The sequence below is a fragment of the Palaemon carinicauda genome, chromosome 1, assembly GCF_036898095.1.
Source record: "Palaemon carinicauda isolate YSFRI2023 chromosome 1, ASM3689809v2, whole genome shotgun sequence".
Classification (NCBI taxonomy): Eukaryota; Metazoa; Arthropoda; class Malacostraca; order Decapoda; family Palaemonidae; genus Palaemon; species Palaemon carinicauda.
Window position 1 is genome coordinate 244,073,076 of NC_090725.1, and position 17,607 is coordinate 244,090,682.

At 39.4% G+C, this 17,607-nt stretch overlaps 1 protein-coding gene across 1 annotated transcript; it reads left to right on the forward strand.

Moving 5' to 3' along the window:
• The first annotated feature begins 1,621 nt into the window (after positions 1-1,621).
• Positions 1,622-16,976, forward strand: eIF1 (eukaryotic translation initiation factor eIF1). Its single transcript, XM_068388533.1, has 4 exons — positions 1,622-1,804; positions 11,713-11,776; positions 11,903-12,044; positions 16,185-16,976. The coding sequence occupies exons 1-4, from the start codon at positions 1,777-1,779 to the stop codon at positions 16,281-16,283; spliced, it is 333 nt and encodes a 110-aa protein (XP_068244634.1). The 5' UTR covers positions 1,622-1,776; the 3' UTR covers positions 16,284-16,976.
• Positions 16,977-17,607: the final 631 nt, after the last annotated feature.

The following is a 17,607-nucleotide window of genomic DNA, read 5'->3' on the forward strand; positions in this document are numbered from 1 at the left end:
GCTAATTCTCATCTTAATTTGTTGGGCAGGAACTTACGGTCTATTAGATTTCTTGTTCTTGATCTAGATATTAATCTCTGGTAGTATCGTTCAATTACTTCATTATGCATGTTTCATAAGATTTTTTATAATTCTCACCATCCTTAATATTCAGATCTTCCCAGATAGTTCCATCCTGTTCGTAATATTGTACTAGGTATACAGTTAATTCTAATAGTCAGGCCTTCTCCATCATGAGGCTCAATATTACACAGTACTCTAGAAGTTTTATTCCAGCTGTGACCGAGTTGTGGAATGATCTTGCTAATCTGTTAATTGAATCAGTAGGACTTCAAAAGTTCAAACTCGCAGCAAATGTTTTTATGTTGAACAGGATTACATAAGTCCTTTTATAGTTTATATATCAAATATCTGTTTTAATGTTGTTGATGTTTTTAAAATATTTTATTTTAATTTTTCATTACTTCTTATATCGTCTATTCATCTCTTTATTTCCTTTCCTCACTGGGGTATTTCTCCCTGTATTCTTTACATATTCTCCTCTGTCCTCATACACCTGACAACACAGATTACCAAACAATTATTCGCTTAAGGGGTTAACTATTGCAATGTAATTTTTCAGTGGCTACTTTCTTCTTGGTAAAGGTAGAAGAGATTCATTAGCCATGGTAAGCAGCTCTTCTAGGAGAAGGTCACTCCAGAATCAAACCACTGTTCTCTAATCTTGGATAGTGCCATGGTCTCAGGGTGCCCGGTAGAGTTCTCTTGTTTGAAGGTACGCTCGGGCGCACTATTCTATTTTTTTTTATAGTTTACATATGAAATATTTATTTTAATGTTACTGTTCTTAAAATGTTATAATTGTTAGTTAGTTCTTTTGTAGTTTCCTTATTTCCTTTCCTCACTGGGATATTTTCCCCGTTGGAGCCCTTGGGCTTATAGCATCATGCTTTTCCAACTATGGTTGTAGCCTAGCAAGAAATTATAATAAGAATAATGTCAAATTATGCTTATTTGCTTATATTTATAAATTTGCCAAGACAATGATCGGGCCGAGAGCGAACAGATGTGAACACCCCTGTGACCCCGATACCTAGAACGAACCGAGAGTGGAGCGTGACCGACTAACCGGAGTCCGGGTCACTCCGGACCGATGGTGTGCATCAATCTTAACTGTCCCTTGCCTTTGCCGTTCATGAATGGACTTTAAACCTTAGAGAAAGATAAAACAATAGTTATGATAAAAGGAAGCAGACCCATCTGCTATATATGTGCACTTTGGTGATGGATAGAATATATTGTTCATGTTTAAGCTATGTTGAGGTTTTATTTAGTTTTTTTTTTTTATTTCATTCTGAAGATTTCATCATGCGATCTGAATGAATAGCAAACTATTGTATGAGGATAACATTTTCTTTATTATAGTATTCTTTATAAAGGGAAATCACGAATATAAATCTCATCATGTTTTATCTTGGTGTGAAATTCAGGAAAAATGGGAAAAAAGTTTAATGTAATAGACAATAAGACAAACACCTGTCGAAAAGAAATCCTCTTTTAAAGATGGCGGTCGTTGTGTAGAGACGACCGCAACGCCAGAAAATAAAAGTGGCAACACTGCAAACCAACATCCGGGGCCCAGTGAAAGTTGTGAGACTGTCCGCCATTAGTTTGTCCCAGCAATCGACTGCCAAAGATTTTGTAATCTAGTTCCATCGTAGTCTCAAGAGAGGCCAGCAAAGTAATTTTACCCCTTTGTGATTCACCGGAAGTCGCATGTCAATCCAGAACCTCAATACTTTCGGTAAGTGTCTTGTATAATGCTGTGAGTATGTTATTAGAAATTGTGTATGTCATTGTGACGAAATAATACTGTACCTTTGTATTCCTCTGGTAGTTTTTGTAGTCGAAAGCTTATTTCAAACGGTACACAATTACGCCCGTTTATATGCCGACCTTTTAGCCAGTGAGAAGTGTTCAAGTATTTTGCAAATATCTCGGTAACTGGTAGTATTACAAGGACATAGAAGTTCTCATTAGGCGGTTAGAATACCCTTAATTGTAAAGGCTAAATTATTGCAACGTGTACAGGCATTACATAAAATCCATAGGCAATCGGTTCATATCTCGAATGGTTCCAATTAGCATAAATGGGTAGAATATATTGTCCCTCTGACATAATGCCAACCTTTGACGTTTCGGGAAGATTCCCTTCAAGCTGAAACTATGTCTTTAAGAAAGTAGTCGCATTCGTAAGATTCTTTAAATTAATATATTTGTATGTAAGATCTATTATGGGGGTTTACGTACATGGTACTGTTGTAGGTCGATATGATCGATCTGATAACGAATTAGCAAATGTTAGGTAATACAGGTACTAGGCAGTCCGAAACGTAGAGGCCTCGAGTTATCAAGCGATAATCAATTTCGTGTATATACCTGTGTGTGTTAACCCTGAAAGTACATATTAAAGAAATGGTTAGCCAAGACTTTGTAGGTTATGTTCTTAAATAAAGTGTGGTAGTTACTTGCAATGGCTTCCACTGGGAATGCCTAACCTAGGATGTTTGGTCCTGATCTGAGGAACAAAGCTTATGGGACCCCCTCCCGCCACCTATCGTAAGGAGGGCGACTTGACCTCATTAAAATGATGATTTCGGGGCGTTACTCCTTCAACACTTTTTCTTTATCAACTGATTTATTCCATTTGAAAAGCGATTTGAAAGAAGTTTTATAAAGTTTAAAAGGAAATTCTAATTTTTTTTATCTTGGTAACCAATCATTTGTCTGAATGTTTTGTTCTATTGTGTTCTGGTGTTTAACTCCCACAAAAATATATTTTTCCTGATTACTACCCCCTACATGCCTCCACGGTAATTGAGTTGTGGGAATTGTGGTTTTGGGTGGGATGAAAAGATAACTTATGTACATAAGATAACAACAGAACCCAGGAAGACAAGAAAGGTTAGACCCTTCTTATAATACAACCCAGGCCTACATGCGTACTAGATGGAATTTCTTTCCCATTTTCTAGACGTTTGTACCATTGCTGTCTTACTGTAAACCTCCAACTTAATTAAACGTACTCTGATTTTGCTTGCAAAAGGAGGAAAGTTCATTTGAGATTTTGAAGCCAATTTGGATTTAAAAAAAAAATTCCTTTTTCTTATTATAAAGTAGTTACCTGGTGTATTTAGAACATTCTGAACAATTTTTATTCTATACAAGGTTGCTATAGGGTTAAGAATAAAGGGAGTTATGGGGTGGGGCCATCATATATACTGTACATCCCGAGATGTTTGCTGGAAAAAAAGTGTTTTTCCATGCAAAAGACTGGGTGAAACAAAACACGACTTAACGCAGCAGAGGTATTTGTCACGAGAACTGTTTTCCAAATTTGTAACGTTCTCTGATCACTAGCTTCGCCGTCATGATTTTCCGTCCTTCTAAGGTTTTTGCTTGCAAATAAACAATCTCGCAGCTCTTCTGTGCTGGCAAGCAGAACGGGGATGTGCTGTTGATGCCAGTCACTTGGATCACTATTGAAGTGTCATAATAACCTATAATTTATCACTTCCCCCGAATGGTTTATGCTACGTCATGGCTCCCTTCGCTCACCAATAAACTTAATCTCTCTGCTCCTCTGTTCTGGCAAGTGAGAAATTGATGTGCTATGGTCACCAACTACATTGGTCACAGTTTGAGGTACCATAGTAAATTACTGTTCTGTATTTTAGTATTGAGCTGACCTATCATGCCATATTGTCTTGCCTTATTAGCTGGAGTTTGATTTTTTCGAATGACATGTAGCAATAGCACTGCAAGTGTGTTAGTTTTGTGCTTACAAACCTTTGCGTGATACTGTCCTGCCAATTTTAGTCTAAATGTAAACTGCAAGGACGCTTAATTTCTCTTGGAAGAACAAGTGGTTACCTAAATGTATCAAAATTTCTGAATTGTGTAAAATAACGGTTATTGTTGAACTTGGTCAGTTGACTACCCTAACAACTTGGCCATGATTGAAATAAGGATTTTTTATTTCAAATTAACTACCGAAACTCATTGTTTAATGGCTAATGAAACCCAAGAAAATCTGTTGATGAAAATATATCTGGAATATAATTTGACTCTTTGAAATTAAGCTTAGTCAAATCGTCAGATCTACGAAGTCTTCCCATCTCGGGACAAGTGGTATGCTTGCTAGAGGTGGGGTGGTGTATATATATTATAGCGGCCACCCTGTATGTACCATGATGACTGCTGACTAAGAATCTGTCAATTTCTGTCCATTTTAGGGGGGGGGGGTCGCAGTGGCCCCGTTAGGCAAGTGGGTAAGGGTACGGCTTTTAGGTTAGGTGAGGAATTTTAGGTTAGTTGATATCCATTTGCTATGCCTGCAGGAGGAACTGGCTGCTGATATATAAAGGCTCCGGAAGTGGTTATTCCTTTCATTTAACAGATATCTTTTGGTATGTTTGCATGGAGCCATTGTAGGGTGCCGGCCAGGTCCGTTTTCAACCATAGAAAATGGGAATATTATAAAGTGGGGTGGACTGTGGCCGCCGTTCTAAAATCGAGTTCGTAGAAAACGGGAATATCCAGAACTGTGGCCGTCGTTCTACCTAACCTATGCTAAAAGCCGTATCCTTACCCAGGGGGGCTTCGCCCCCCCGGACCCCCCCACCCTTACACAACAGTTTCCTTGCCTACGACTACGACGGGAGAAGCTAACTTAGAAAACCCACCTAACCTATGCTAGAAGCCGTGTCCTTACCTACGAGTACGACGGGAGAAGCTAACTTAAAAAACCCACCTAACCTATGCTAAAAGCCGTGTCCCCCCCCTTACACAACAATAATATCAACTAAGTAGTTATATACTGAAATCCATGAGTACTTACATGATTATAATTCGTAATCGCTGAATTCCGAATCTTCGGGGTACGCGCTGACGATCTTCTTTCTGACTTTCGATGGGCGGGACGGACCAGGAGATATGGATGGACCGGGAGATATGGATGGTCCAGGAGAAGTGTGTGTAGCGGCCATTGTTGATGGGGTTTGGCAAGTTTTGAGAGGGTAAACACGATTGATTAATTACAAGAATGCCTTCAGTTGACACTCTGATCCCTCTAGATATCGCTTGCGAACACAGTAATTTGAAAAATAACTGTCATACATGTGTTTCCGTGTGCCGAAAGCAGGTATGACAGTCCTTTTCAAAACGTGCCACTGCGATTCTATAGAGTTAGTGTGTACACTGCGATCGTCCGGGTTCACAAAGTGAATGCTATGATTAACTGTGAGATACTGAAAAAATTGTTTCTTTATATTCTTTTAAGCCTTCCAACAATCCGAAATAATAGTAGTTTCGGGATGGACGAATTCTACTAATATAGGAATCAACGTCTCAGCCGAACGATGCTCGACAACCTGGAAAAACGTCTCGCGTGTTTGCCGATCAATCCCTCCAAACACCCAAGCACCGTCGACCGGATCCCCCCGGCCGTACTTCTGTTTGCCAAACTTGCTCTCATCTATCTCCACCACGTGACCAGGACCGCCAATCTTCTTATTGTCTATCAAAAGAATATCGGAACACACGTCCCGGCAAAAGTTGTACCAATCCACGAGAGTATGAGAGGCAAACTTTTTATACGTCTGGCGAATGGTGTATTGGGAAAATTTATAAACGAAACCACAGACGAGGATAAAAACATCCTGGCACGACAACTGGGATCTTTCAAAAAACTGCCACGTTTCAAACTAATCTTTTTCCGGCACATGTGATAATTACACCGCCAAAAGTACGTGTTTTCACCGTTTCTTGATTTACCGTCGTACTTCTTAGTGACTTCGCCGATATTGCACTTAGAACACACACCGGAAAAATCACCTAACAGGCCTTTGAAATACAAGTAATCACTGAAATTGTTAGTGGCCATGAAACTAAACACTTGAAAAAAAGTAGGGTCGTTAATTTGGTCAAACTTAATTATATCTTCACAAACACGAGATGTAGCACCGGACGACATGGTGTCTGCAGACTCTGCACTAGAAAGAACGAGCGTGCTTCGTGTGAGGTATGGTATGATCGAGATTTTTGAATTCTTGAATTCTGATTGGGCAAAAAAATGCCCTTAGGCTAATCCGCAGGTCAAGTGGGGTCTCATTGGGTCGTTTCAAAAGTACCGCGGCCGCGATTAGTTCGGTAATTTGCCACTACAGCGGTGCTATCGCTATCGTAACGCCAACTACAGCTAGTTTTTTTAACTACGGGAGCGAGAAGATTCGTGGCCGGAGTAAGAACTCGAGCCACATAAATTTTCAGGTAATTTAGGGTTTTCAGCAAAAAACATAAAAGTGTGCGATTAAGCACATATTTAAGATCCGTAGACCATTTCCAAACGATCTTATTCTATACAAGATAACAGTGGGAGCGATAATAAACAAAATATGGGGGGGTGGCCGGCACGCTACAAACTACCCGCTGGAAAAAAAGTGTTTTTCCATGCAAAAGACTGGGTGAAACTAAACACGACTTAACGCAGCAGAGGTATTTGTCACGAGAACTGTTTTCCAAATTTGTAACGTTCTCTGATCACTAGCTTCGCCGTCATGATTTTCCGTCCTTCTAAGGTTTTTGCTTGCAAATAAACAATCTCGCAGCTCTTCTGTGCTGGCAAGCAGAACGGGGATGTGCTGTTGATGCCAGTCACTTGGATCACTATTGAAGTGTCATAATAACCTATAATTTATCACTTCCCCCGAATGGTTTATGCTACGTCATGGCTCCCTTCGCTCACCAATAAACTTAATCTCTCTGCTCCTCTGTTCTGGCAAGTGAGAAATTGATGTGCTATGGTCACCAACTACATTGGTCACAGTTTGAGGTACCATAGTAAATTACTGTTCTGTATTTTAGTATTGAGCTGACCTATCATGCCATATTGTCTTGCCTTATTAGCTGGAGTTTAATTTTTTCGAATGACATGTAGCAATAGCACTGCAAGTGTGTTAGTTTTGTGCTTACAAACCTTTGCGTGATACTGTCCTGCCAATTTTAGTCTAAATGTAAACTGCAAGGACGCTTAATTTCTCTTGGAAGAACAAGTGGTTACCTAAATGTATCAAAATTTCTGAATTGTGTAAAATAACGGTTATTGTTGAACTTGGTCAGTTGACTACCTTAACAACTTGGCCATGATTGAAATAAGGATTTTTTATTTCAAATTAACTACCGAAACTCATTGTTTAATGGCTAATGAAACCCAAGAAAATCTGTTGATGAAAATATATCTGGAATATAATTTGACTCTTTGAAATTAAGCTTAGTCAAATCGTCAGATCTACGAAGTCTTCCCATCTCGGGACAAGTGGTATGCTTGCTAGAGGTGGGGTGGTGTATATATATTATAGCGGCCACCCTGTATGTACCATGATGACTGCTGACTAAGAATCTGTCAATTTTAGGGGGGGGGGTCGCAGTGGCCCCGTTAGGCAAGTGGGTAAGGGTACGGCTTGTAGGTTAGGTGAGGAATTTTAGGTTAGTTGATATCCATTTGCTATGCCTGCAGGAGGAACTGGCTGCTGATATATAAAGGCTCCGGAAGTGGTTATTCCTTTCATTTAACAGATATCTTTTGGTATGTTTGCGAGAGCCGGTTATACCGTTCAATTAACCACCATGTCTTTCGCAAGCTTCAGTATGCTTGCGATTGCTAGTTATCCCTTTCATTTAATAGCCATATCTTTTGGTATGCTTGGGAGAGCTGGTCATCCCTTTCATTTAATAGCCATATCTTTCGGTATGCTTGCGAGAGCTGGTTATCCCTTTCATTTAATAGCCTTATATTTTGGTATATTTGCAAGAGCTGGTTATCCCTTTCATTTAACAGCCTTATCTTTTAGTATGCTTGCGAGAGCTGGTTATCCCTTTCATTTAATAGCCTTATCTTTTGGTATGCTTGCAAGAGCTGGTTATCCCTTTCATTTAACAGTCATATCTTTTGGTATGCTTGTGTGAGGTTGTTATCCCTTTAATTCAACAGCTGTATTTGTTGGTACAGCCTTGGCAGAAGCTGCTAGGGCATCTGCCCTCCTTAGATCATCCCATTCTGAACGGTTTTCTCCACCTGCATTCATGTCAATGAGACATGAAGAGATGGGTCACAGGACAGCCTCCCTTTCTCTATTATTAGTTCTGATTTGTGAGTGTTCCTGACTCGACCCTATATGGTGGTGAGCTGAGTAAAACCTTTTATAGGGCTCACTTCTGTTAACACCTGAACATCTATGCAGTGGAACCTCTACCTACGATTGCTTTTAAATACGATTGTTCCAACATCCTAAGTAAAATTCAATCGTATTTTCGTCTCAACACCCGAAGTCATGCTCTAACATCTGACGTAGACCATACCCGCAGAATTTTCTTGTTTACGCCGGTAGACAGCAGCACATATGAGGGACGCCATTGAGCGTCGCGTCGGTCAGTTCTCTGTTCTTGTGCGCATCGTGTGGTTGTCCTCTGTTCGGTCCGTTATTAACAGTGCTTATCTTCCTTCTCTCACGTTTCATATTTATATTAAGTGTAATCATGGGGCTTAAGAAGCTTAGTTTTTGTACAGGTATTAGCAGTGGTGAGAAAAGGAAGTAGGAAATTATAGAAAAACATGAACGCGGTGTGAGTGATCTGGCTAAACAATACGGCCGGAATATGTCTACGATCTTAACGATCATTAAGCAGAAGGCAGCCATTTAAGCAGTCAAACCATTGAAGGGGGTCACCATTATTTCAAAACATCGCAGCCCTACCCTGGAAGAGAAGGAACGCCTTTTGCTGATATGGATAAAGAGATTGTGGGCGATACGATCATTTATGAGAAGGCCAGCGCTATCTATTGTGACTTGAAGGCAGCGGGCTCTAGGGATGACGCTTGGTAGAGTTCAACCTATCCTACGACGAAGGAATTCAAGGCGTCTCGCAGTTGGTTTGAGAAATTTAAGACTGACCGGGATTCATTCAGTTGTTCGGCACGGAGAGGCTTCAAGTTCGGACACTAAGGCAGCTAACGATTTTGTTAAGAAGTTCGAAAAGATTGTGGAGGATGAAGGCTACATAGAGGAGCAAGTTTTCAGTTGTGAGGAAACCAGTTTGTTTTAGAAAAAGATGCCTAGTCGAACATACATCACCGCCGAAGAGAAGAAAATGCCTGGACGTAAGCCTATAAAGCCGTTATTGGTTTATCATTCCGAAAACCCTGGGGCATTTAAGGACATGATGCATATTTTCTGGCTTGCTAATTCTAAGGCTTGGGTTACTAGGCATTTCTTTGTTAAATGGGTTAAAGTTTTCGGTCCTGCTGTCAAGAAGTGCTTTCAGGAGAGGAATTTACCTTTAAAGTGCTTGCTTTGCTTGGATAATGCTCCCGCTCACTCCCCAGGACTCGAAGATGATTATATCGACCAGTTCATGTTCATCAGAGTGCCGTATCTTCCACCGAACACCACCCCTATCCTCCAGCCTAGTCAACTCTAATTTTAAGATGCTCTACACAAAGCACTTATTTTAGCAGTGCTTTCATGTCACGCAAACTACCAACTTAACTTTGCATAAATTTTGAAGGAGCCATTTCAAAATTGTGCACTGCTTGAAGATCATTGATCAGGCTTGGGAGGGAGTAACTCGACGGACACTGAATTCAGCTTGGAAGATGCTTTGACCTGATGCTGTTTTCTCCCAGAGATTTTGAAGGTTCTGGCCCTGAACCTGAAACTGGGCTTGGCGTAGAGGAAGACATAGAAGAGATTGTATCCCTTGGCAAGTCCATGGGTCTGGAGGTCGATGAAGATGACATCACTGAACTCGTCTAGGAGCATCATGAAGAGCTCACCACCGAGGAATTCAAGGAGCTGCATGTTATGCAGAATGATGAGCTCCAAGCGCAGTTGAGTGAGTCGGAGGACATGGAGGAGGTAGAGCACATCTTAAGTTTGGCTGCAATAAAAGAGATGTTGGCACGTCATCAACACGTGGTTGATTTCATTGATAAGTATCACCCACAGAAACTTCAGGTTTGCCGTATAGCTTTGCAATTCGATGTCTGCTTAACCCATTTCAGAAAGATTTTGAAAAGCCGTACCAAGCAACTTTCTCGATAGTTTCTTTAAAAAATCTACAAAGCGGTCTAGTGATTGTGATGAGGAGAGAGAAAGTGAAGCAAAGAAAACTAAGATTGAATTGAGTGATAATGGTGAAAATTAAAAAAAAAAAAAAAAAAAAGCTTAGTTAGATTAAGGTTCACATAGTGTAAGTTACGGTACGTTATCGCAGTCACCATCTCTTTCTCTACCTTTGGGCTCTAGATCTAATTATACAAATTACAGTGTATTCTTATGGGAGTTTTAGCTCGAACATACGAAGCAGGTCCCGGAACGAATTTAGATTGTATGTAGAGGTTCCACTGTAGTTCGTGGACTCAGCGAAGGAAGGATTCAAACACGTATGGTTGAGAATGTGAACTGACCGGGAGCGTTGATGCCATATCAATGTGTCAGGAGTGTTGAGCAACTTTCCTCACCCTCCAACTCTTTTGCACCCTTGGATCGGGCACTACGGACACCGATGGACTACAATGCCACCGGAGTGACACAAACAAACTAATAAAGTAATTTGTACCCAGCCGAGTTGGCTAACCTCTTTGGTTGGGGACTTAAAAGGGGTGTCTCTCCTCTCGAAGCCTCTTATTTCATGTATAGCTGAATTTCCCTTTACCTCTCTACTTGGTATCACTGGTGAAATGCTATTGCTCAGCCTTGAGCCAGGTCTTTAGGCTGAAAGGAGCTGGTATTTTCTCCTCAGCAGAATGCACTTTTCGTATGTTGAGGCGGGAACAGTCCTGCCCTCTGATAGAGGTGAGACCACTTCCCAAAGATGTTAGTAAGGTCTTGCTGTCCCTTAAGAGGGAACCCCATGAACCATTGATGTTTGCCTCAGACAGGAACCTTACTCTCAAAATGGTTTTCTTGCTTGCCTTAGCTCCTCGAAATGGATTATCAAGCTTCTTGGCCGCCTATAGAGTCACTCATACTAAGTGCGGGAGATGGGTCTCATTATCCTTCGCTTAGGGTCGTGATCAGCTGATTGTGTGTCCTGTGAGGGTGCTGAGGCACTTCTTTAAACATGCATAAACAATGCAATCACGTACAGTACCTCATCAACACGGGAAGGGTCAAGATGGTAACTAAATACGATCTCTTCTTTGCTAAGAGAGTTTGACTAAATGTGATCATCTCTTGCTAAGAGAGTTTATTGATTAAAATGAGATTTTTTTTTTTAATTTTTCTTAGAAAGTAGGCTCTATTCCTGATTACTAAATTATTGAAAGTTACTGAAATAGTGCTTCATTTTATTCATGGTTTTTTTAAAGTATGGTAGGGTTTGGCATGAAAAATAGTCTTTTGGTTTTGCTTATTGATTTTTTAATCCCTTACGAACTATTATGTCTATTTCTTGTAATTTTATTTTCTTTGTTTTACAAAGTACTGTATTATGTAAAACTATTCATAATCTGTTATGTTAAATTCCTAAGCTTGCATGTTTTGTATATTAAGGTGAAATATATAATTGAAAGGATAACTTTCATGTTGATGTATTCTGGACTACACATTTGTCATTGGAAGGTTACGTATTAACTTTTATAAATTGTTTCAGACCCCTTTGCTGATGCAGCACGTGGGACAGATGAGGGTGTACAAGATGGCCTTGTGCATATAAGGTAATATATTTATATGTATATAATAATCAAATTTTGATAATCACATTGCTCCATAAATTAAAATGCAAAAAGTAATTGAAAAGGAAGAAGTAAAGTAATGATATTGAATTTATTTCTGTTTTGCAGAATTCAGCAGCGCAATGGCCGAAAAACTCTTACTACAGTTCAGGGTCTCTCTGCGGACTATGATCTGAAGAAGATCGTCCGTGCTTGTAAAAAAGAATTTGCCTGTAACGGCACAGTGGTTGAACATCCGGAATACGGTGAGGTAAGTAATTTACTTCTATTGTTTGGTATTTCCCCCTTTTTTTTGCTGTCATTTTTTGTAGCCTCCTTTATATACAGGATAATGATTTTTTCCTTTTAGTGTTCACATGTTACCTGAATCAACAACTTCGAGAATTGTATCATTTACTGTTGATGCCATCAAATCCTCAGTTGAGTCCGTCCTTTTCCCTGTAAACAGTTTTGACCAAGCTAATGCAGCATCATTAGTTTTATCCGTACCTGGTTCTTGCTGGACTACTGTTTATGTTTAGTCACCTTTGATATATGCAATGCATGGAAGCAGATAATGGGTGTAAAGTACTTCCTTGTGATTTATATAAGATACATAGGCAGAGCATTTAATTTATTGCGAACAGTCAAAGTACAATAGTAAAGGTCAAGTGATAGTTCTCACCAATAGCATTATTGGAAGGGTTTGAGAACATTATTGTATTACTGTATCCTTTTTTTTAAACTATAAATGGTTGTGTGAACCAGGCGGTTATGTAATGCCTGTATTCTTTGTGTGTTGATTTATCTTGAAATTCTGGATTGTCTTAAGTTTTACCCAGGATAATGTCCATTCTAAATAATGACGAACAATACTACTGTTGGTGTGGAAATTCAGGAGTCCGTGTATATAAAATGCTTTGATTTTTGCTGTAACTTTATCAAGATTTTATGAAGAATGTCAAAAGAAAAGTTGGATATTTGCCCTAAAATTTTTGCTGTGAGAAGAGGAAGGCCGGGATCTTGAAGACATGAAAATCGGAATTTCAAGACCGTTTTTCTTCACGAGTGATTAGTTTACATGATTTGCATGAAAGTACCATCATGGCATTATGGCATCTGCAGTGTAGTACACTACTAGAATAAGGTCATGTAAGCATTACTGGAGATTTGGAAAGGTAAGCATTTTATAATACTGCAGTACATTTACATCATTGTTAATAGAATTGCAGAGTAGGTGTTGGTGACTGGTATGTATGTGATGGGCGTATACAAGGCATGCATTCTTAGGCTTGGAAATGTTACACAACTTGAATGGTACTTGTTCTTACATTGATATAAATCCTTGTATTTAAAAGGAGTATGGTTGCAGCTTGGCTGGAACTTTTGCTTTTAAAATTAATGAGATGTTCGTAGCTACTGAAGGGTGGCAAAGAAGACCTCCCCCTTCCCCCCCCCCCCCCTAAGCCAGTACACAGGGTAACCATGAGGATTACTGATGTACTCCTGGCCCTATCAACTGTCTCTTTTAATTTTTTATCATAAATTTTATGGTTAGCAGGTGTGAGCAAGGAATTTAAGGAAGTAAAAAGTCTTGTTAGCTTTTGCTGGCTAAGTTTCTGTATAACAGCATTCCTGTTGCTGTTTATTCCCTTGCTATTGTGTAGTAGTCGTGATAATGTCACTAACTTGATTATGAAACTTTGCCGACAACGAATCCACATATTCATTGGAATTAGTAAAAACTTCTTGCTGATAGGAAAAAAAAGACGCCCTTTCTTTCACTCTTTGTTTTAAACTTTAGGAATTGTAAGAGAGTTGCATAATCCTTTGCCGTGGACAAAGAAGGATGGTGGGATTATGCTCTTCTTTGCACAAGCCCATTAGCATCCTACTACTATGTGCTCACATGCTTGTAAGGAAGCGCCACCCCATCTGTTGAGATTGTCCGTTTAACTCCTACAGGAGCACCATTTTACCTGCTCGTGGACCCATTTGAAAGGTACTATGCATTTGAATAAGACTGTATGCATGCGTTCCTTAACTACTACTAATTTGCGATTGCGATCCATCTCGCCTGTTCTCGAGCTTAGGAGCACCATCTCCTGTTTCTGATTGAGCTCTGCCGCTTTTGATCACTCGCTCATAGAGGAGTGTAACCTCTTCTGCTCGTAGTGGGGCACGTTTATATGAGAGCTACCTCACCTGGTTGCGATCATGTGAAGCTGAGGGAGTGCTACCTCACATACTTGCAATTGTGTATAACTATGGTAGTGCTATTTCACATGATCACGCAATCATCAGCTACTGATATCGCACATCTATGTGCTCAAGTGCATTCTACTGCTGCCACCTGATTGCTGGATCGAGACCACACTATTGTTCACACATATCTTCCAGCAAATTTGACGAGGCTAAGGTATACTTACAGGGAGCATTCCTTCCCCAAAGATACATACCTGTGCTCACGCTGATGAGCAAGTTGCTAAAGAAGTCATAGTAACAGTGTAAAAAAAGGCTATTCCCTACTGGGTTTTTTTTTTTATCAACTAACACAATTTTACGAAAAATCTAGTTCCATGTCTGCTTTTCAGGGATTACACCTATAGTTCCTGAAGTTTTACTGCTTTTCAACTAGAGCTGTTTTACCCTCAGGTTGGCGACATGACGAACTGCGTCATAGTATTTCTCTGCTGAAAATCTACCATCAACATTCAGAGAAAGGATGAGGCACTTGCCTGAATTTCCTCCCGTCCTAAGTGTATGATCGGCAGAAGGATTGCACCTTTCCTCAACCTACAAGGAGTTCTTGGTGGTTTTGGGTTATCCCTGTCATTGTGTGGTGGAAATGGTTAGTTTCTCACAGCCCCTTGTCCTGTTCACCATGCAATAGTACAAGAAACTTTTGGGGGTCTCATAGTCACAGATTGTTGGCATGGTGTAAAGATGCCTTCCAACATCTCTGAGAATCCTGGGTGCCTAGCTCTTTGCCACTCCTCTTTTCCTGTCTTTCTGATTCCGGATTCCTCAACAGTCGGTGGGAGAGCTATAGGCTTGAAAGGACTGTTCACTTCTTAGCAGCCATAGGTCAAATGATGTCCATATCTTTTTTTCATCCTTCATTGGAGAAACTTCCCAATTTCTTGGTAAGAATGCCACTCAGTCCCTGATCTAAGTGTTCAACAAGAGATCAGACTTGACTTGAGCGAATCAACTAGATAGGGTAGTCATAGACTTTATCGCTTGAGAGCTAAAGCCATTGGTATGTTTCCATGAATCCTTGGGTCTCTTGAAAACACCACAACTCTTTTCCTCAATATGGAAGGAATGAGAGATCCTGAAATGTTGTTTCGTTTTGGCCTCGGGTATGATTGGAATCACTCCCAAGAGAGAATCGCCCCAAATGCAATCACACGAAGCCTTAATATCGGATCTACCCAGCCTTCAGGAAGTGTCCCAAGTGCTAAAAGCCTGAGCCTAGAACCACCACTCTCCACGGTAGTATACTCACAAGTCTTTAAGATACTTTCATTTTGACCAGTGGTAGCTGTTCAGCAGGTTGTGGAACAAGTTATAAAGTTGAAGGGAATTTTGTATTTTCCTGACTATAATACAAACCTGAGTCCGTTTTACTTCCCGCCTTGTACCATCCTGCAAACCCTGGTAAAGGTCAAGGTGGCTACTCAGTGTATTGGGAGTGGGCTTCCCCGTTACCCCCTCGGTAACTACCAACACCTAGTCACAAATTTTAACAAAGTTCCAGCCAAGCTGAAAGCATACTCTTATTTTGAGGACACAGTTTTTTTTATAGTGAGCAGAAATATCAATTACTTTTAATATTTGATTTTATATGCCATTTGAATTTGTTGAAACATTTTTACTTCTCATGCCATTCTAGCTATTTTTACCAATTGTTCGTCTGCTTTAACTTTAGGATTGCGTGCTCTTCATTGCTTAAGGAACTTTTAATTACAGGCCTGTATGATTGATTGATTGATAGACAAAGATGTAAGAGAATGAGTGATGTTCAAATGTATTATAAGAAACAATTAGAATAAAAACTGAGGTCATTGCAAGAATTTGACACTGTATTTTAAGAAACAATTAAGATAAAAACTGAGGGTGCAAGAATTTGTGTAATTGAAGAAATAAACTTTTTTAATGGTAATAATATTTAAGTATACTCTGGTGCAGGGGGTTCTGTAGGTATATTCTTCTTTTCTGCTGTGCTTATAAAATTTTTTGATAGTAATGAAGTTGACTGAAATTTGGTAGGAATGAAAAGTGTCAGCTTGTTGAAACTTGTGTGTATGTGCCTTAATTAATTTTTATTTTTTATTTTTACCTCGCCCTAGCTTTATGTCCATTGTATATTATTTCAAATCAATAATGATGATCTTATTTATTCTAGGTGTTGCAACTACAAGGTGACCAGAGAGAAAATATCTGCCAATTCCTGACCAAAGTTGGGCTTGTAAAGGCAGAGCAGATTAAGGTGCATGGCTTCTAATGCCTGGCACAATTTGTCATCGTTACTACAAAAACAACCATCACCACAACTTTGTTGCTACTGAAGCCCTGCTTTGTCATGCCATATTTTAAAGTTTGTACCCAAGGACTTGGACTTTCAATATTTTATTTAAATGTAAGCCGTTTTGATGTATTCCCAGCCCATATGAAGGTCCCTGGGAGTAGTGATTAACCGGCAGGAGGCGCCACCGTAATACTAACTTTTAACTACAGTAACTATTTGCTACAGTTAACAAATAATTGTAGTCTCAGCAGTGGCAGGAGGGATGTAGAGCAGATACGCTCTGCAGTTGCACACGACAACTGATGTAACCGGGTGTGCTATCCCACTCTTTCTCCCCTCCCCTGAGCAATAACATCATTATGCGAAGATAAATTTTTTCATCATATGTGCAATTGTACAGAATCTATTGAACATACTGTTTAAGAATAGGATGTATCTGGACAATTGTATAGATGTGTTTCGGGAATGAATGTGTATGTTAGATTGAGAGCATGAGGACTGATTGATTTTCAACCGTTATTTTTCTACCAGGAGTCACTCAAATTGGTTATGTCTGTGTTTTTATTAAATGTAATGTTTCTATATTTGTTTTTATGTTTGGTGTACTAGTGGAGCTTGTCAGTGATGTATAACTATGTAAAATCCCTCAAATAAAAGAGGAAAAATTTTCTTGGTGTCTTATCATTTTTCCTTTTGTTGTATTCTGTGGACGCATGCAGGTTACATTTACATAAATTCTACAAATTACCTAAAATGAATATTTATTTGAATAAATTACCCATCTTTTATTTTATAAGCTAGATAAAAACTTGCAAGGTTGTTACGTTTTCTTTTGCAATTTAAGATTGAGTTTTATATCCATTTGGACAAAATGATGGAGGTTTTACAGAGATAAAGTAGATTATATATGTTTTTTTTTTATATATATATATATTTCCAAGAATCTTTTGTCAAAAGCTATTGTTTCAGATGTGTAAGCTTCACCTTATAATGAATAAAAGTAGAAAATAAATACTTTCTCTCAAAAGGTATCATCCCTCTTCTTGGCCAGGCATGGGACTAATGCTCCCAAATCTTGCACTGGTTCTATCGGTAACATTTAGTTGTGTATTGCTCATACAATTTTCTGTCATGTTAGTTTGTGAGTGATCAAGACAGTTCCATGATGATTTTTTGTGAGGTACAGTCAGTTTTATGAAGCAGATGATTCTGAGAAATTTTGTTTTAAAGTGAAGATTGGCTACGTAATTTCACAAGCCTGTGAAAAAGCATTGTTGCCAATATTAGCACGGAATTTTGT